Consider the following 18,775-nt stretch of genomic DNA (forward strand, 5'->3'; position numbering starts at 1 on the left):
GTACCCACTGTAATTTAAGGACATTTACATAGTCAGGGAGATCTATTGTAAAATAAAAATTAAATACATTGTCAGGTCAGTTTTATCTCACAAACTCACAAATTTGCCTCATGGTTTTTAGAGAAAACTAATTTACTGCTGCAAAAAAACAAACAAGCAAAACAAAAAGATAAATTATTTATTTTCTAGGAATTAATTTATTTTACTCTCCCATTTATTTTCTATTGTATTTTTAACCTCTTCACTTAAATTTTCCTAATATGCATTTTAATCAACAGGCTGTTCTCTCAGTAGACATGTTGACTTGGTGATACAGCTGTAACAGTGCCTCAGTGCTGTGCAGGTTGGCTTTACATCTAAATGGAATAAATGTATAAAGTAGTACTGTAATATACTGTATAGTAGATCTGATGGTCACACACACAATGATCTCGCTGCTTAATTACAGAAGTCGCCAAATTTTAAAAACTTGTTTTAGGATGCAGCTTCTCTCACATTGGTCAAATAAATATCTATACACAGCCAGGTAGTCATAACCTTTCTAACATCATTCATTTTCTCATCTTAGATTCCTAAAGATAAAATGTCTATTAATAGTATTTGAGATGTAAAAATCGCAACCTCCACCACCAACAGTTCTCTTTAATCTACAGTGACTGTGTCAACTTTCACAATTTTGTTATTTTGATTTACAGATTTGCAGATGCTTTAAATATGAAATGCAATCAAGAGAAATAGTGTAACAAGACAAAAGAAGTATTGACTACAGTATAGTGATCACTGAACTGCCATCTTTGACAGACTACAATTAACCCACTGGCTTAAAGGAGAATCTTGAGGCCATTACAAGAGGGCTTGGCTGTAATTACCAGCGGACAGTTGTAGTTACACTGCAGGAGAGCGCTGCAGAGAGAGACATACTGTACCATTCAGCTGGAAGATCTACAGCATGTACATGTTCCTTTATACACTGCAGTGTGTGCACATTAACAGCTCTACCCTGAAGTGAAAAAACCAGAGACCCAGGAGTCAACACTGATCGCAGCAGGGTGTGTGGGGAGACTGCAGCAGTAAGGTTAAATCCCCACATGTGGGCAGGCTCCCTCTTCAGGTATCCTTGCCTGAGACTTGAATACCCATCTCACCCCACCTCAGAGTCACAGTTATTGAACTTGGTCCTTACCTTTGACCGAGTATAAGAGGGAGCAACTATCAAAGGGATTTTATATTTCTGGAAAAACAGTATGTTTAGAAATCACTGACTTTGGCCTCAAAACAGAAAGACCTGGATGTACTAAAATGTTTGTGCTGCACCAAATGAATGAAATGCTTTCCTCAAACTGTGGAACAGAGACGTTTTCTTTGATTAACTGTTAAATAGCACCTATGTGTTTCCACAATCAGGCATCTACAGCTGATGACTGCCCCTATTCCGGCTGCCTCTGGGAGAAAGGATGTGGGTGCAGCTTTTAGTCGTCTCCCTGACAGCTCCATGTGTTAATATTGCTGTCATGTCCTGCAGAGCGAGAAGACTAATTACTGACTGTCTTCCTGCCAGTGCCCCTCAGAGAGCCATACACTATTAATTGGATGACAACTGCAAAGCAAGCTGAACTATAAATGAGGCTGACCTTTACCGCTATTAGAAATCAATAGATTTTAATTTCACATTTCAATTATTGCACAATCCTTTCACAACTTTATTTACAAATAATCTCCATTTTATTTTTAGAATAGAGATCGTTTGAATAAATGTAAATGCTGTAAGAACTATTTTCAGCTCAGCTGGCCGAGCAGGACACCTCAACACTGTCTTGTTCTAGCAGATTTTACATACAGCTATTTTGGTTTTGATCATCTGAAAAATATTAACTGTATGAATTTAAATACTGTAGCTGCCCGTATGAAATACTGTATGTCAAGACACAGTCTAGCAGTTTTGTGAGACTGCTTAGGCACACAGTGGTTTGAGCTAAATAAATGCTAAATGCTAAATAAATCCGTGCTCTTCCTGACACTGTAACTATGGAAGCACATGGATTCACAGAAGATGCACAGTGGCCTGCAGAGTGACATGAGTGCCAACCAACTGCCACACTGACTGCTGTACACACAGCATTAGGCAGGCGGCCAAAATGTTATGGCTGATCAGTGTATATTTGTTGATTAGTGCCAACACAAAGTACAGCTGAGGCTGATGGGAATGTCATACTTGAAAGTATTTAGTCCTAAATCAAAATATTAGGCAAAATAAAATGCAAGATGCTGGCACTAGATACAGTAAAAGGGAGTGGATATCTAAAGTTCAGTAAATTATAAGAGCAATTTGATGGTAAATTGGCAATCCATTCAGTAAATGTCTGACACCGATATTTTATGTAAAATAGCAAATATCAGCCACATGGTGGGCTCGAGGAGAAGCCAGGGGATCGTCAACATCTTTATGATTCATCCTCTGGGAACCATCAATGTCTCTACAAAATATCACAGGCATCCCATAGTTGTTGAGGTATTTCATTCTGGACCAAGTGATGGACTGAGCGACCGATGCTGCCATCCCTAGAGCTCTGTGTGGCTGTAAATGTTTTTTATGTTTCATTCAGTCTCTTTGCTTCCTTGAAACATTTAGTGCAATGCTGTCCTAAATTCTGTTTTGCTCACTATTAACAAATGAGACAAAGTGTGTTTCTACATAATGGTGACCCGAGGGCAACCAAATGGGGTTAACTTTATGATAAACTCAATGCTGCACTGATCAATTCAGCATTTTAACTGATGTTTGGACATTTTTTAAGGATGTATTTATGGTACATTTTATTGCCTGTTCTTGAAGCAGATGGTTAGTCCGAGGTAAAATGCCTTTGTCGTAGGCAGTCGGAAATGTTCCTCCATAACATATCCCTCATCCTTTTTAGAGGCTTGTCAGCGTGGCACATCTGCAACTCATGTAAAAGGGAATGAGAGCATGAAAGTAAAGAACAAATACAGTATATCTATTCAATTCTAGTTTATTAAATAAAATTGTATTTCTGGAATCAAAATTTTAAAATCAAGCTACATTTAAAATGTGGTATTTAATTGACTTTTGATATAAGAGCCTATCAATCAAAGTCATTTTCAAATAATGGAAAGCATGGTTTACACAATCAGTGATATTTCTTTATGGCTGCATTTAATATACAGGCACACTCTGATGATGTATTATGCTGTTAAACTTCTGCAATACTGAGTAATGCAAAGCTTACTGCACCTAGTGTATATCCTGAGAATCATTACAGTAAAAAAAAAAAAAAAAATCAATAGTACCATAGGCTAAATGCTCAGTTTAGTGTGATGATTACAGTGTTATTGTTCTTTGGTAATCTCTGCAAACTTTTCAAGTTAAATATTATGATCACTGAAATGTGTTTTAGAGATGATTAAAATGAGGGCTTTTCTAAGCCTCATCAGGAAAGGCAGGAACACTGGCAAGAGCTGGGATGAGCTTCTCGTACACAATGATGCCTTTCAGGAAGACTTGCTCGTTCAGATACTCGTTGTGATCGTGCAGCAGGATTGGTGTCCGGTTCATTGGGGAAAAGCCAATAGCAGGGATACCAATCTAGATTGATCAGACATAAATATGCAACAATGCCAAATGACAGTGAAAATAGATAAATGAACATTCACTCATGCAGTACTTTCTACTCACCGCTCGGATAAAACGGCTATCTGTGGCTGCTGGAAATATCTCCTTTTCCAGAGTCATATTCCTACAGTGGATATAGTGACACAGACAAGGAGGTTTGTTCTGAACAAGAGCAGTGAATTGTGGGAGCTGTGTGAACATTTGCAGCTAAGGTGTGAAGACTCCAGTGGAGTGAATATATTAGAAGGGTTGTATAAGCAAAAGTAGTAGACAATTTGTATTCTTGAGAAGTCTGAATACTTATTATCTACTGCAAACGGTTTCTGCTGGGCAGACAGAAAAATACTCAGCAAGGGTAAACAAAGCATGCAAACACAGATAGAAGAAGTTTCTCATCTGTGCTGAACTAGTTACAACAGCAGGTGTAAATGAAGATAGTGCTAAAGTTGAAGTTAATATTGTCACAATATATGTTAATGTTAACTCCTTTTTAGTGGATTGTATCAGTATAAAATAATATTTTTAACTTCTTTATACAGCACCTGACAGTCTTGTATTTGCTTCTGAAGCTGCATTCTAATACAAAAAAGAAAAGGCAAAAACACAAGCAGTTTGTGTATTAGTGTGTCCAGTGTACTCACATTTCCTTGCAGGCTGCAGTGAATGCTCTCCACCAGGGATCATTCTCATCTGTCGATGTGATATTCTGGTTCATATGTTTCTGCAAAAGATGCCCGTTAATTTAGTATATATGACAACAGGAAGTAACCAACAGTAGTAATGCAACCAAGTGCAGAGTTTGGGTGCACTGACCTGAGCAAACTCATAAGTGATGTCTTCTCCTGCTTCCTTACACCACTGTTTGATCTGTCTTTCAAACTCCTAGCAGGATAACAAACTGGAGGTTAATTAAGAGTTACTGATGAGAGGTCTGTCCATACTGATACAGGTGCCTTTAGATCAGATGTCTGCATAACCAGGTGAGCCAGTCACATAGACAAAGTCAATCTGCAGACACACTTACACACCTGCAGATTAACCGTAGGTGGTATCCTTAGGTCAAAAGTGACGTCCATTTCTGCTGGGATAACATTGTAGGCCACGCCCCCTTGGACCATGGTCATATTAACTGTAGTGACATCACCGAGTGTGAAACACTCACTAGTATTCAGCCTAAAATTCAAACACAATAGCAATGAAACACAATTGCACTGTAATGAAATCTAAAGTTGGATCAAATCAATATGCACCAAATCTGATACTGCTGGCATCAACAACTAATCAGAAATTCACTGCTCATGTAGGGAAGCCTTTTATTTTACAGTTTTGAAAGGAAAAAAGGAAAAACAAGATCATCAAGCTTAGTGCCTTTGCCCAGCGTATTGATAAAAAAAAAATCTACCATGCCATGTACAATATTACACAGTGTACATAAACACTAAGTGATACAGTATATGGCATACACTATGTGTACTCACCTGTGCTTCTCCTGCTCTCTGAAGTCCAGGAATGAGTTTATGACTTGCCGCTATGAAGGAAAATATTGTGTGGTTTTTATTAAAACAACTTAATTAACTGTTAACATGATTTTGATATTTACCAGCTTCTCAGCGGCTGTGTTTTCCACAAACCTAGACCCATGTCCAGGGCTACCTGGGCAGTGGATTGTGATCCCTGAAAAGGAGAAGTCATTCTGCCTGTTGAATGACTATCATCCTTCAGACTAAGATGAAATCTGAAAAAGCAGGAATCTGATCAGATGTGTGGATGCCTTGCACTGAGGTGCACTTTATACTTACACCAGGGGTTCCTTTCACCATAAAACACAGTGAAGGCATCGGCAGGGTTAGCCAGACCTACAGAACACACGCAAACAAATACAGCACAGTGAGAGAGAAGTACAAAATGACAAACTGTGGGGCAAAGGACAAATTCATGATGTATGATTGGCAACTACACCACATCAGCGCTCCTAAACATTAACAAGCAGGGACTGAAAAACAGCCACATTTACCTTTGGCTTAAAAATCATTAAGGCTAATTTGATGCAGTAGGTGATATAGTGACACATGAATATTTGGTCATCAGACTTTAACCCTCGTGACTACGTACTGTCTGACTCTGTGCACATCAGGCCCTATCAAATACTGCCTCTGTATCAAACACCATTATGTGGGTAGGTTCGTTTTGGACACAGCAAACATTAGTCAAGGGACAATGAACAGCACATTTAACAAATTATGGATTTCTCACAAATGTAAATTTACTCCTGCTGTAAATAGCATTAAATTGTTTCAATGCCATTTAACCAAAGATTTAATCATCCAGTCAGTTCATAGTAAAGTCAGCAAGTTCAGAAACCTTAAAGGATAAGGTCAGACATTTTCTATATTAATAGTATTTTCAAAAGTATACAGAGATACTTGCTACTTCAGACGCAGTAAAAGGTTATGGTCGTTTGGAGCTTTGGGGTTAACGTTTTTAACAAATATGCGGGTCTTGTGTTTTGTAATGTCGAAACATCAGCCAGTGCAGCGCTGCATGAAGGTCTATGACAAGAGACAAATAAGCTAACGCAGGCTGGAAAGTGACAGACCGTGAGTAGAGGCAATTCATTGTTGGTTTCAGTCTCTGTGTGGAGATTGTAGAATATGCTATTAATATAGAGAATGAGTGCACTTATCCTTTAAGTAGTCATATTGGGATTAATTTGAACAAACATCGCAAGTGATCCAGCACAACAGAACCAATACAAACATTGCTGTTTTAAAATGGGGTTATTATGGGGCACCTTCCGACAGTGAACTGCATCCTCCCTGGTTTAATATAAGCCCGGCGCCTGTTTTGGGAATTTAAATCGACGGCGCCTCCCCAAAATAAAATGTGTATATCTCCGCAACCACACGGTGTATTTGGTTACTCTTGGTGTCAAACGAAAGGGAACACTTGTGAGATTTGTCAGGAGATGTAAATACCTTTCGATGTTTCGTTTTTGAAGAGTAAATAAAGATGGAACACGGCACAGCCAGGGCTGACGTTCTCCTCATTTGCAGGACAATAGCTTGGTCCCAGATTTCCGCATACAGACAAATGACCCCTCATTGGATTCCTCTCGACCTATAGAATGAGGCTATCGAGTTTGTGACCTTATTGACAGCATCGTGGACCAATGGCAGTCGATAAGACCGCACCATAGGGGGAGGGGGGTTTCTGGCCAGCACCAATGTAAACCTGTTTCTATCCAGCCAGAACCCCCCCTAACTTAGCTTAGCTAGCGGTGTTTTGATAGATTATAGCCGGTAAAATATGACAAAATATGAATCGTATGCCTGGCAGAGCGCCCCCTAGTGGACCTGAGATGTTGCTTTATTGCTTTTGCTGTGTTTATTGTGTGGAAAAATGACGTTTATATGACGTTGTAGCCGAGCTTTCGCTGAAAATTTTGATGTATACATTGTTGGGGGTCGGCTATCACAACTCGCGTAGCATTCCTGTATTTTCCGTTCAGCCCGAGGGTCCCCTTTGAAGGGGACCTTAGGGTTGATAGTAAGTCCAGCCGGGGATGCAGTCGCTTCTCTAGCTCCCTCCTTTCCTGCTGTCTCTCCACTCTCTAAAGACTTAAATGTCTGAACTAATTTTATATGTTTAGAATTTTCAAAGCAAATGTGACAAATGTGACGTCATAACTTCCAGCCCTACATCAGTCTGTATTAATAACCAAAAACAAAGTGACAAGTTGTCTCGATATGAGAATGAAGCACACATGTTGTTGCTATGGTTACCCACAGTTAAATCCTGTTCCTTTCTATAATAAGAGAATTTTCTGTGGGCATGGTTTAAACACAATAACTGATCCCAGGTTAAGTTACTGAGTGATCTATAGTGTTCAGGTTTTATTCATTAACTTTTGAAAAATGCTGGAAACAGTGATGTATTTATTTACCTTCATCGAGGGCAAAGCCAATGTTTAATTTTTGGAACTCTGGATGCGTCACAAATGTTTCCATTCCCTTGTGACCTCCAACTTCTTCATCTAAAAAATAAAACGACAAACAAAAGAAACAAACATGGTTTTATTTGTCAATTCATTTTCCAAAGTGGCCACATCTGACATACATGCTGAACATGTGAACAGTTCGGGCTGAAATTCGATGAATCTAATTTATGTTGGCAGTCCAAACTCCATGTAGCAATGATTGTGCTCCAAAACCCGACTGACTCAGTGCTGGGTTGTGCCTGCTGTGATGTTGTTTACGGTTGATTTCAATTCATCAACTTAAACAGCACATGCCGCTTAAGCAAACCTGAACTGAAATCTGTGTGGCAAATAAACAAAATACCACGTGTAACAACAGCATCGTAAACAATACAGACTAATAAAAACCTATTTAACATGGGTTGTTCTGGCTGAATCTAAATGGAAAAGGTTCTGTAGGATCTTCTTAAATTCTTAAAAATGGTAAAGATTAAACTAAAATTCATATTCATCTATTTCAGCTACTTGTTGATAGAGATCCAGTCTTACACTTGCTGCCGCTTCATCTTTCATCCACTAATGAAGCCTGAACGACAGATGAATTCAAGGCTGTGTTTCCTATTGACCGTATCTTAACAGGTGTTTAAAAAAAAGCTAACAGGAGAGTAAGGAAAGTGTCAAACAAGTCTACGGTTTCCTGAGGACTAACAGGAACAAACAGCAAACCGAGGAGGAGAGTGCTCAGAGTGATCTTACCAGGAACAAACATCAGGTGCACAGTGCGCATCAGTTTCCGTCCCTCTGCCTTCAGTCTTCTGACTGCCTGGATGTACCTACAGAGAACAAAAGTAGATACAGCAGAGTTGTAACAGAAACAGAGTCTGACCTGACAGTATGCATGCTGGGTGAGAGAGTGTTAAAACAGGAGTTTCTCATAGGACAAAATTAAAGTGAAGGTCACTGCAACACTAGAGCAAAACTCCTATTTACTAAAACAAGTTATCAATGCAGTTTATACCCACTGTATAGTTACACATTTCATGTCCTGTGTTCCCCGGGCATAAATGTTGCCCTCTGCATCTTTGAAAGCACTGAAAGCATCGTATTTCCATTGTTCCTGGAGAAGAGATTGATATCAAATCTATTTTTTTCCATGTCTATTACAGGTAATAACAGGATTTTAACGCCATAAACTGTGACAGGTGCCATACCTGGAAAACAGGTACAACATCTGTGTGGGAATTCAGTAATATAGATTTCAAGGCCGGGTTCGTCCCTTCCCATGTCATGATTGACACAACTCTGCCTGGACACACCTGAAGGGAGGAAAAGACAGATAGGCACACATTAGCATATTTTTGTTTCGTTTTGGAGAACACTAACATTTTCTGTACTTCTTGTACTTCTAATTATTTTTTGGTCTTGGTTAAAGACACTGAAGTAGGACTGATTTTATGATGTTTAGGTGAGTTTCCTGATGAAGGTCTGTGGACTGAAACGTCGATCATAAAATTAGTAAAAGTGATGAGGTGTGTGTGATATGTAACTGATTTTATGATGTTTAGGTGAGTTTGGTGAGAGCTCCATATCCATACTATGAGCTCATTGTCTGTTATTCTCTGATTGGAGATTTTCTCCTGGGCCAGATTTTTTGGTCTATACATAGACAGTACTTTATGTGGTGCTGTTTGATGTATTTTTCCTGATGAAGGTCTGTGGACTGAAACGTCGATCATAAAATTAGTAAAAGTGATGAGGTGTGTGTGATATGTATTGTTTTTGTCTGTTTGTACTGTACTAAATGCAAGCATTTACCATCAGTGACACACACCTCAATCATTTTCATGGGTAGCCCAAGTTCCTTTGCTATTCTGTCCAAGAAATGAAGAGCAGCATCTACAAATTAAAGCACAAACAGCAGACCAACCTGTTTTAATGTTGATTTAGAAAAATTTCTCTGAATACTGGGTAACCTCTGCTGTGTTTATCTGTGTGTGGTGATACTGCTGAACTTTGGTAAAGTTACCAAACCAAATAGTTTTTTTTTTTTAAACAAGAATCGTCTCTATTCATTTTTCATTTTCTTATTCCAGTCATTACATTAAGGAAACCAGGTGAACGGAGCAGGAGATGTAGTCCCTACATCATTCCCATGGGTCTACTACTAGATCTCCAAGTTGTTTGTGCCTGGCACATCTCTAAACAAAAGAGGGATCCTGAAAGTGAATCTGCACCAACAGAAATGGCTGAGGCCCTGTGTAGTACAGTACCTCAGCATAAAGAGTGAGGTCAGCCCTCCTACAGACAAAACAATCTCCGCTGCCATGCAATGCAATCCCATTCTTTTGATAAGAACTGCAGATTTTGGCCTACAGCTTTTAATCACAAATGAGGGTTGTAAACAAGTAGATCTGACAGATGAAGTGAGAGCCTTGCTCAGCAGCTTAGCTTTCTTTTCAAAACCACAAGCTTCACACATAACTGGAAGCATTTCAAGTCTGACACAGATAAGAATTGGACTTTGATAAACTGCAGCTAATAAATGATAGCACATAAACTGAAACAGTTCATGCAAACCAGTTTCATGTTTATTTTTATTTTTTTGCAGTAAGGTTAGTTTTAAAAGCATGTACATATTTTGTACTATGGTGTACAAAGTGATATTATCTGAAAGATAATATTTTAAGTAAAATAACAGAATAATATGAAAATACTTGGTGTTGTGTAAAGAGGATGAGGCCAGTGGCGACTGCATAGTATGCACAAGAACTGCCAAGGGAGGGGTAAATATTAATTAAAGAGTAACTTTTCTCATTATAACAAGATACTTTGCTGGTTTTACGACATACAGTACCTTTAGGTTAAAACATATTGTTCACGTTATAACAGCATACTGCAGGCTCTTTTGCCATTATAACAACATACTGTATTTTCTCACAACATGAGCCCTGCACAGCTTGGAGTGCACTGTGCACACTGATCTTAGTCCATTCAGTTCAGTAGCCTCTCTCTCATCAACACCCTCCCATACCAACTTTACCACCTACACTGCTCTTGGAGGTGCGCAACAGCCGCTCCTTCAGTATGCTATATGTGGATCGCACAACGACCGCCAGACGTAGTGGCGTAAAACGTGAGCTAAGTCATAACGTACGCACGATGCGTACCGTTAGGGCTGCAGGCTCAACTGGACGAGGCCTTGACATATTTCTTTGTATTTTCCCTCATCATGGTGACTATTCCAACCTCTGGTTTGATTCTAGCCCATGAAAACTTCATTAAGATCACAAAGAAAATGCCAAAAATCCAACTTTGACATTTCCAAAGGGCACTGCTTGAGTCCAGTTTACTGCAGTAAAGTTATCTTACCATAATCAGGCTCTGGGTGGACGGTTTTGAGACAGAGGTAGTCTCTAAACAGACTCACAGACGGGTCCTCTCCCTCCGGAGAGGTCTGTCCGCCTCCAACACCTGGACCGTCTTTGTCAGGTAGCATGGTGTGGGTTGTTTACCCCTCTGTGGACACAGGGATTACGCCATTATAAACAAGCATAACAGCCATCACACCAGGATGAGAGAGGTCTCATCAGCGCGTCTCGTAGCTGGCAGAGAACCAAAGACCAAATGACGTACTGTGACGACCGCTAGCTACAGTACTGTACCTATAGCTCCGGGGCGAGGCGTCGAACTGTGCTATGTGCGTGTGAATCCATACATTGCCACTAGCAAATCTCCACAAGGTAGCACAATTCGACAGAACAGCGGTAGTAAAGATTGGTTTTACAACAACGAACAATTACATATTTATTTAATCACCATTTGCGTGTTTTTAAGCAATACCCATATAGATACTGTTCGATACTCACCCCGAGCAGCCAGCTTCTTTAGACAGGTTGGCAGCCTCACTGTGGTAACCTCACATGTATATACACCATGTATGTGTGCGCGTGCTGGCTGCGTGACCGGGCCTGTTCCGGCCCCTTCAAAATAAAAGTCCTGTCGCTTGAATGAAATCGTATTTTTTATTTACGATAACCAAGCTTCAAATAAATGTTTTGACAGTTTCGTTTCAATAACATAAATATATTTTGCTTCAATAAAAATATGCAAGAGCTTGGGCTCACTGTATGTGTGTTCTAAACAAGAAAGTTGTCAAAACAATTCAGCTCAGTAACTGTAAAATTTTAACCACATTTTCAGTCAATCATCCACCAGTATGTGCAATATTCATTATCTGCATTATGCAAGTCTTATACTCTGAACTCTTGAACCCTGACTTCAGTAAGTACATCTCTTAAGTATATCTTTCTGTTGTCAGTTTACTTCAGGGGGGTACTACAGTCAAAAATGCACCTTAATTGTTTCATCAGTGTTACATTTTTGCACTTAATCTTACTTATTTAACAAATACTGTACCAGTGTTGGAGGGAATATTCAAATCCTTTACTTAATATAACAAAAGCACAATGTAAAAGGCCCCGACGGTAAAAGTACTGCATTAGTCTGGCGTTCAAAGCTTTGCTTTCGAGCAATACACACAGAGTGTATGTACATAGTGCTTCAGATTTGTAAATTCACTCCTTTCTAAATGTTAACATACAATTACCTAATAATTATTTATACACTAACATATAAGCAGCATTTTAATGTAGGCCAGCTCTCACAGGGGAGATAATTCTAACTACTTTATGGTCTGATCTAGAAAAACATTTTATAAGCTGATCGTGTTTTGCATGGAAAATCTCCTGGCTAATTCCAAACATTTGCAAAAATTAACAATTGGCCCTCATAACAGCTAGGTAATCATGCTTCAGACCTTTTACTTTGTCTATTCAGTTTTAATCACTTAATGTATTTTAACTCATTTTAACAATGTTTTATCTTTATTCTGTCTTAACTGATTTTGTTCTGGCTTTAATGCAGTTAGTTTTTCTTTGCCTACATAAAGCTCTTTCTATTGCCACTGTGTATAAAATGTGCCATATAAATAAAACGGCCTTGCCTTGTAAGAGCCAGAAGCTGAATAAAAGTGCAAACTGAAAATTACAAAATGCCTCATGACCTTGAGTTTACATTGTTTTATCAATTGAAACATACCAAAAACATTTTTCTTTTTATTTTCAACTATGCAGATAGCTTATCTTAAGTTTTTGCCCCAACCTATTGCAAATATATTACATATAACTTTATTATTATTATTATACAAATACGTGGGAGCTTTTTTTTTTCCAGGTCAATATTCTTTCTACAATTTTATTACATCATGTATCGATTCTGTTTTCTTTGTTGAGAACAGCATGTGTTTGCCTGGAAGCTGAAATGGTCACCAGATCTTGATACTAATGTCAAATGTAAAGCGAACAGAAGCTTTTTTTTAAATACATGTACCTGCAACATTTGCATATATACACTAACCTACATGTCACCTACAAAAATGGTAACAGTGAAGAAAAACACATTCCATGTTTTTACATGCAAAGGGAGACATGAAACACATGAAACAAAACTCACCACTATATAAAGCTGCTGACTTGTTTCATATTTTTGGATGACACTGGAAAATTGAAAAAAAAAAAGTACTTAATGGCAACATCTGAAATATAGTATTATTAACTGCCACTAACACGTGCCATTTTCCATGTGATAAAACCTACTGTCATGCCAATAATCTTTGCTTCATGTGATAATATGAGAAGGATGCTGATCATAGTACGTTTTAGCAAAATTGTCACCAGACTAAACCAAAGGAATAGCGGTCCTCTTTCTGTTTTTTTTCTTCATCTTTCCTTTTCCCCAACTTTCTACCTCATCTTCCTCCACTACACATCTCATTTCAGTTTGCTGAGGAAGTCGATCAATCCTTGGTGAAATTCTCTGGGTTTGTCCATGTAGCATGCGTGGCGAGCTCCTTCTAACTTGAGCACAAAGTGATGTGGCAGTTGTATGAGGTTCTTGTGGGACTGGGCACCCAGATTTGTGTCCAGGGCTCCAAACACAATCAGAGTGGGAGTCTGAAAAACAAAAGGTTTTTACAAATCCACAGACCCGTGTGACCATGCAGCTTTTTAAAAATACACACCCTCGGTCTGTCTCTTCATCTCTCCCTGCTTCTGTCCCTCTTTCTGGTTGTATTTTATCCAAATCTATATTCAGCACATTCGTTTCTTCTTTTTCCTTTCTTTTTTTACTCATCCCCTCTTTGCCCTAATTTGTCTCTTCTTCCCACACTCTTCCCCTTTTCAATTTCCCTCCTTTCCTGGACAGAAAATTAATCACTGCCTATTGTGATGATCTATAAATCATTAAAGTAATTTTTTCTAGTAAAAATGCAAAACATTTCCTCATTCCATTTTGCCATTTGTGAGAATCTGCTGCTTTCTGGCTGTCTTATGAAACAGTAAACCGAATAATCTGGGTTCTGGACTAACAGTTGGACAAAAGCAACGGGAACAGATCACCCAGGACTTTCAGCAACGTTTAGGAGCCATAAAAGCATGCACAGATTGTGCCTCATTGAGAGCCTAATTTACTGGCTGAACAAAATGAACAACTTTACTGGCTGAACAAAATGAACAACTGTCCCAGGATTCACAAAGCCACGGTGTTGCTGTCTCTTTACTGGTTTGTGGTTCCATACATCGAATTTTGTTTGTGAATATGCACCACAGAATCAATAGGTCTTATGTCTGTGTCAAATCCAGCTATAAAGCCTTCATTAATCCAGTTGATATTGCACTTGTATGGTGTATAAATCTAAATAAATTTGCAGTTAATTAAAATAAACTATTTGACACACTACAAGCCTGGGTCAGCTAATATTTTATCACTGGAGCAAAATTTAATAAAGCTAACATGTGTATCCCCCATTAGTGCACAATGCTCTGCATGCAATAATGGGTATGTAAACCGTTACATGCACAAAACACAGATATTAGAAAGACTCAGTAATGGTGCTTCAGTAGGGGCTCAGTTTATTTATGTTATGGGGCCACCTAGAGGCTTAACCTGTTTAGTGGTCTACATTTCTATTTACAGTTTTTCTGAATTGCTCAAACACTAAACCTCATTCTCAGGAGAAAAGTGTCAGCTGCCACAACTCATTTATCAAATTAATCACTTTTTGCCAAACCTTAAACAACATTCTCCAGGTTAGACAGTTTTCAGATCTGATTCAGTCTTTCTGCAAAACTCTAAACACATTCTCACTCAGTAAACACATTTTACACTGTGATGCACTTGCGATGCATAATGATAACCACAGGTGTCAGTTACAGCGCAGCTGTCACAGCTTACACACTACAACTCCTAATTGCTCACACATCTTGCTGATGATGTGAACTCGCAGTGCACAGGCAGCGCGAGCAAGCTGAAGGTTGATACCAACATGGATGGAAACAATCTGAGAAGCAGAGGAGGAGGAGTGCGTGAAAGAGGTGGTGTATGAAAAGGAAGACTGTGAGGTAAAGGAGGAAGTTGCCTGAGATGTGGATGGAGTCCTCTAGGGTGTCCCAGCACAAAGACATGATGCTGAGGCTGAATTAATCACTCACTGATGTTAATTTTATAGTGTACTGTCATGTGCTTCTCATTTACATTAGTCTTTGCAGTACTGTATTTTTGCAAGTGCTGAATCTACAGACATTCAATACTGTATTGCTTGTAGTACATACATTATACAACACCTACACTGTTACTGATTTGTGAATCAATTCTTTTCTTAGAAAACATAAAATGTTTTTACTTATAAACAGTAATTTAGTTCTGTGGAGCTACATACCCTAAACACAGTTTTCCATTTTTTGGTTGTTTTTATGTTGACTGGCTTTGTGTCTTCTTGTGTATGAAAACACTGCTTTTGAGCAGAGGTAAAACTGTTTTGAGGTGTCTGATTTTCCAAGAAGAGTCAGAGGTTTTGTGAAAGGAACTTTGAAAAATGGGCTATGTGTTTGTAGTTTTGAGAAGAGGGTGGAAGGTTTCAAGAAATGTGTTTTAGCAATCATGAAAATCTATGTTCACCCCAAAAACAAAAGGTTAACCCTAATGTCATGAGGAACACCAGTGAAATTTATTTACTAATGACAACTTTTTCCTTAAGTCTGCTGAATCTGTTTTGATACATTAAACACCACTGTCAGCATAATCCACACCTTCCTCACCTGAATATTTTGATACTGCTGTGGAGTGTAGCTTCGGGTACCAACTGGTGCTATGGGGATAAAGCCATGTAGCTGAGCGCTGTTCTTCATAAGGAAGGGGATGGAGTAATGCCCACTCATGGAAGGGCTCAAAAGCACTGCAGCTCTGACACCCAAAGACTCCATGAACCTTGAAAGCAGGTCTACTCGATTCTGGTCGGTCTTTAGAGCTTCTGAGTCAGGGGATTTTCCATAACCTCCAAGAAGAAGAAGAATTTGTTAAAGAAAAGATATGGCTATTTATAAATTAAATGAATTACAAAATGTCTGCGCTGAGATCATCACACGCAACAACCATTCACACCAGTGTGTGTACACTGTGGGATTTAATATTATATAATAACTGTGATAAATGTGTGAACCCACGTGGATCAGTAGGAACAGTAAATAATACCCAGTGAACCACTGTATTCAGATTTTTCAACTATAAACAATTTTCGTCTTTAACAAAAATGTACAGCCTGTATTTATTATTTATTATTCTGTTAAATCACCTGCAGGCTGTGAGTGCTAACAAACTCATCAGTTAATTTAACACCAGTTCTTTTTCATTTTCACTATGTTTGAACACCAATTTGTGTAACTAATATCAGTTTCTATTTGTTTGCACTTTGAACCTGTTCTATAAATCTAAGATTATGTAGTTTGTCATTTATTTATCAAACTATATATGTTAATAAGAAATGAATAATCCAGTTTTTAATGACATGACTGCAATCACTAAAATTTGAGTGAATTTTATGCAATAACTTTTTTACCTGGCAGGTCCATTGCTAAGGCCTGGTATCCATTAGTTGCCAGCAGAGCCAATGTACCAAGTTCTTCCCATGTATTGGATGTGAAGGCCTGGCCGTGCAGAAGAACCACTTGCAGCCTGCACAAAAAAGTCATTTTGTTTGTTTTCCCATGGCTTCTTATAACAGTCTTAGTAGTACATCGCTCAGGGTTTTTATAACATATATAACAAAAATGAGGAAAATGTGGCATGTTAGAGCTGTATGTTAGCAGCACCACCTGGGTTTGAATTCATGTACTTTATTAAGTGATCATCATGTTTCATGTGTTCACTCTCTTAGATTTGGAATTAAAAGTTACAAGGACAAAGCACATTATCACCCAAAATATTCTAAGCAGGTCTCTGCTTTCGTCAGCTCACCTTGGTAATATCTGTCGTCCAGCGCCGTCAACAGGTAACGCCTCTCGAAAGAACAGTGGAGGGTCCCCAGGCAGTTGTCCAGTGCGAATAGACACATTGCTGGCTTGAAGTGGAGGAGGAGGAGGGGTAGCCATCTGCCCCTTTTTTTGAGCTTCAAGAGAAGGCTCCATGTTGCCCTGGCGAATGGATGGCAGCAGCAGGTACAGCAGTAATGTGGCCAACAACACCAGGCCCAGAACAACAAGACGATTACGCAAAAAATTCATTTCGTCAAGGTGAATGATCTAGGAAAAGTGGTAGACAATGCATTGTCTAAGATCTCATCATACAGATCCTATTGATGCAGTATTCTCCTTAGTTTGACAGTAGGAATATGTAAAGGTCGACACCCTCATCCAATAAGACCACTGCAGTTGAACACATGAAACTGTCTTAACAATATCTGGTTTTGGGAAGTTAAACTGAGATTTTTAAAGCCTGTACAGTCTCATATTTTCATAGTTTTAATCATCACTGCCAATTTACTCACCAACTGCACTGCTGAGATATGAGAAACAGGAACACAAGCTTTGTGTTATGATGTTTCCATATCCGTCAGCAACTGATTAGATGGGTGCAATTTATAGCATAACACATAGGAATGATGGACAAAACATTTACATTTCCTTACTGCTAGGTAGTTCTGTATTGATTTGGTGGACAGCACCTGTGTGTGTGTGTCTAGCTTACAAAGAAATATTTGCCCGACAAACTTCACTAGACTAGACAATTAAACTTTTGGCAAATAAGATACATCCTTCAAATTGCCACACACGACCTAAGTCCCAGATTGAACGGTGTAACGTTACTATAACATTAGTTGGTTGATAATGCTAACCATGTTGGCTGGGCACGCAAGGAATGAATCCAGAAAAAACATGAGAAACATAAAGTTAATCATTTAAAATAACTTCCATTCTCCAGGATGAAGGCTGAAAATCTGTATCTGCAGAGCAAAAATGCTAAGCTGATGAATGCAATTCAAATGTTGAAAAAAAAGCTAACGTTAGATGTGCCGTTCTTGTAGGCTACTAAGCTAGCTAAATCATTGGGAAACTGAGGGACAAGATACATTAAGGATGCAGCACCAGTGGAAAACATACCGAAACTGAGGAATTATTGAACAAGTTCAATGCCGGAAGGACGAGGCTGTCTGCTTCATCGTCAGGTTTTCTGCATTGCTGGCTGTCAATAATAGGAAATATTGTTGGAAGGCTTCGAGTCGATGCAGGTGTTAGCTAGCTTTCCAAACTGAAGTGTGCCTCACGTTAGTTATGCATGTTAACATACATCATTTAATTAAAAAAAAACGACCTGCACATTCAATGTTCCATGAATGGGAAATTGTCGATCAACATAAAATTTGCACTGGATATGGACTGTCAAACGAGAAAGCTGAGAAACGCAAAAAACAGATGAATGTGTTTATTATAACATGAAATCGTACGGGGATTAAAACGAATGTTTCTCGTCGACGCACATTACGAGTTGCACATGACCAAGCTTTGAGCTCCTACGTCAATTCGTCCTGATACTGTCTGTCAACATCATCGACTTTATGTGGTCAACAAGATCATTTTAGTCTATACGGAATATCCCGGAACTTTACAACTGCAATGCCATAAAATGTGTATTTATATATGAAACACTTTGAGTAGCATGACATTATTTGCCTTTTTCTTTAATATTTAGGCCAACGTGCTGTGGTATCCACTTAGAATAGTTTCTCCTTTCTCCTTTACCTTTGTTGTAAAAGTGCCCACATCAATATATATGAAAAC

General features: G+C 38.7%; 2 protein-coding genes across 4 annotated transcripts; both read right to left on the minus strand.

The window, feature by feature from the left end:
- Nucleotides 1–2,997: 2,997 nt before the first annotated feature.
- Nucleotides 2,998–11,576, minus strand: LOC109952383 (aminoacylase-1A). The gene is made up of 15 exons (XM_020587430.1): nt 11,471–11,576; nt 10,974–11,120; nt 9,436–9,500; nt 8,816–8,920; nt 8,627–8,721; nt 8,361–8,437; nt 7,572–7,661; nt 5,428–5,484; nt 5,229–5,302; nt 5,107–5,156; nt 4,657–4,801; nt 4,442–4,510; nt 4,270–4,349; nt 3,692–3,752; nt 2,998–3,601 (listed from the first exon to the last, which is right to left on the minus strand). Exons 2-15 carry the CDS (start codon nt 11,098–11,100, stop codon nt 3,437–3,439), a joined length of 1,260 nt encoding a protein of 419 aa, XP_020443086.1. The 5' UTR covers nt 11,101–11,120; nt 11,471–11,576; the 3' UTR covers nt 2,998–3,436.
- Nucleotides 11,577–12,822: 1,246 nt separating this feature from the next.
- Nucleotides 12,823–18,481, minus strand: abhd14a (abhydrolase domain containing 14A). 3 transcript variants are annotated; one of them, XM_020587433.1, is made up of 5 exons: nt 18,098–18,481; nt 16,956–17,131; nt 16,558–16,673; nt 15,761–15,996; nt 12,823–13,615 (listed from the first exon to the last, which is right to left on the minus strand). In XM_020587433.1, exons 2-5 carry the CDS (start codon nt 17,123–17,125, stop codon nt 13,433–13,435), a joined length of 705 nt encoding a protein of 234 aa, XP_020443089.1. In that variant the 5' UTR covers nt 17,126–17,131; nt 18,098–18,481; the 3' UTR covers nt 12,823–13,432. The 3 variants fall into 3 exon arrangements, with proteins under 3 accessions (XP_020443089.1, XP_020443088.1, XP_020443087.1); XM_020587432.1 differs by having other exon boundaries at nt 16,956–17,239; nt 18,098–18,480; XM_020587431.1 differs by lacking the exon at nt 18,098–18,481 and adding an exon at nt 17,833–18,046 and having other exon boundaries at nt 16,956–17,239.
- Between the last annotated feature and the right edge of the window lie 294 nt (nt 18,482–18,775).

Source organism: Monopterus albus, unplaced genomic scaffold, assembly GCF_001952655.1.
Source record: "Monopterus albus unplaced genomic scaffold, M_albus_1.0 scaffold457.1, whole genome shotgun sequence".
NCBI lineage: Eukaryota > Metazoa > Chordata > Actinopteri > Synbranchiformes > Synbranchidae > Monopterus > Monopterus albus.

Bases quoted from the DNA above. Each gene is read 5' to 3' on its own strand.
- LOC109952383 (XM_020587430.1), bottom strand. From the start codon at position 11,100: ATGCTACCTGACAAAGACGGTCCAGGTGTTGGAGGCGGACAGACCTCT. The intron at 8,722-8,815 runs GTATGGCACCTG...TCTCTTCTCCAG, and splicing joins ATGTTGTACCTGTTTTCCAG to GAACAATGGAAATACGATGC. The intron at 8,438-8,626 runs GTGGGTATAAAC...TGTTCTCTGTAG, and splicing joins ATGAAATGTGTAACTATACA to GTACATCCAGGCAGTCAGAA.
- abhd14a (XM_020587431.1), bottom strand. From the start codon at position 17,895: ATGATTAACTTTATGTTTCTCATGTTTTTTCTGGATTCATTCCTTGCG. The intron at 17,240-17,832 runs GTTAGCATTATC...CACTTTTCCTAG, and splicing joins TTGCGTGCCCAGCCAACATG to ATCATTCACCTTGACGAAAT. The intron at 16,674-16,955 runs GTGAGCTGACGA...TTTTTTGTGCAG, and splicing joins GGACGACAGATATTACCAAG to GCTGCAAGTGGTTCTTCTGC.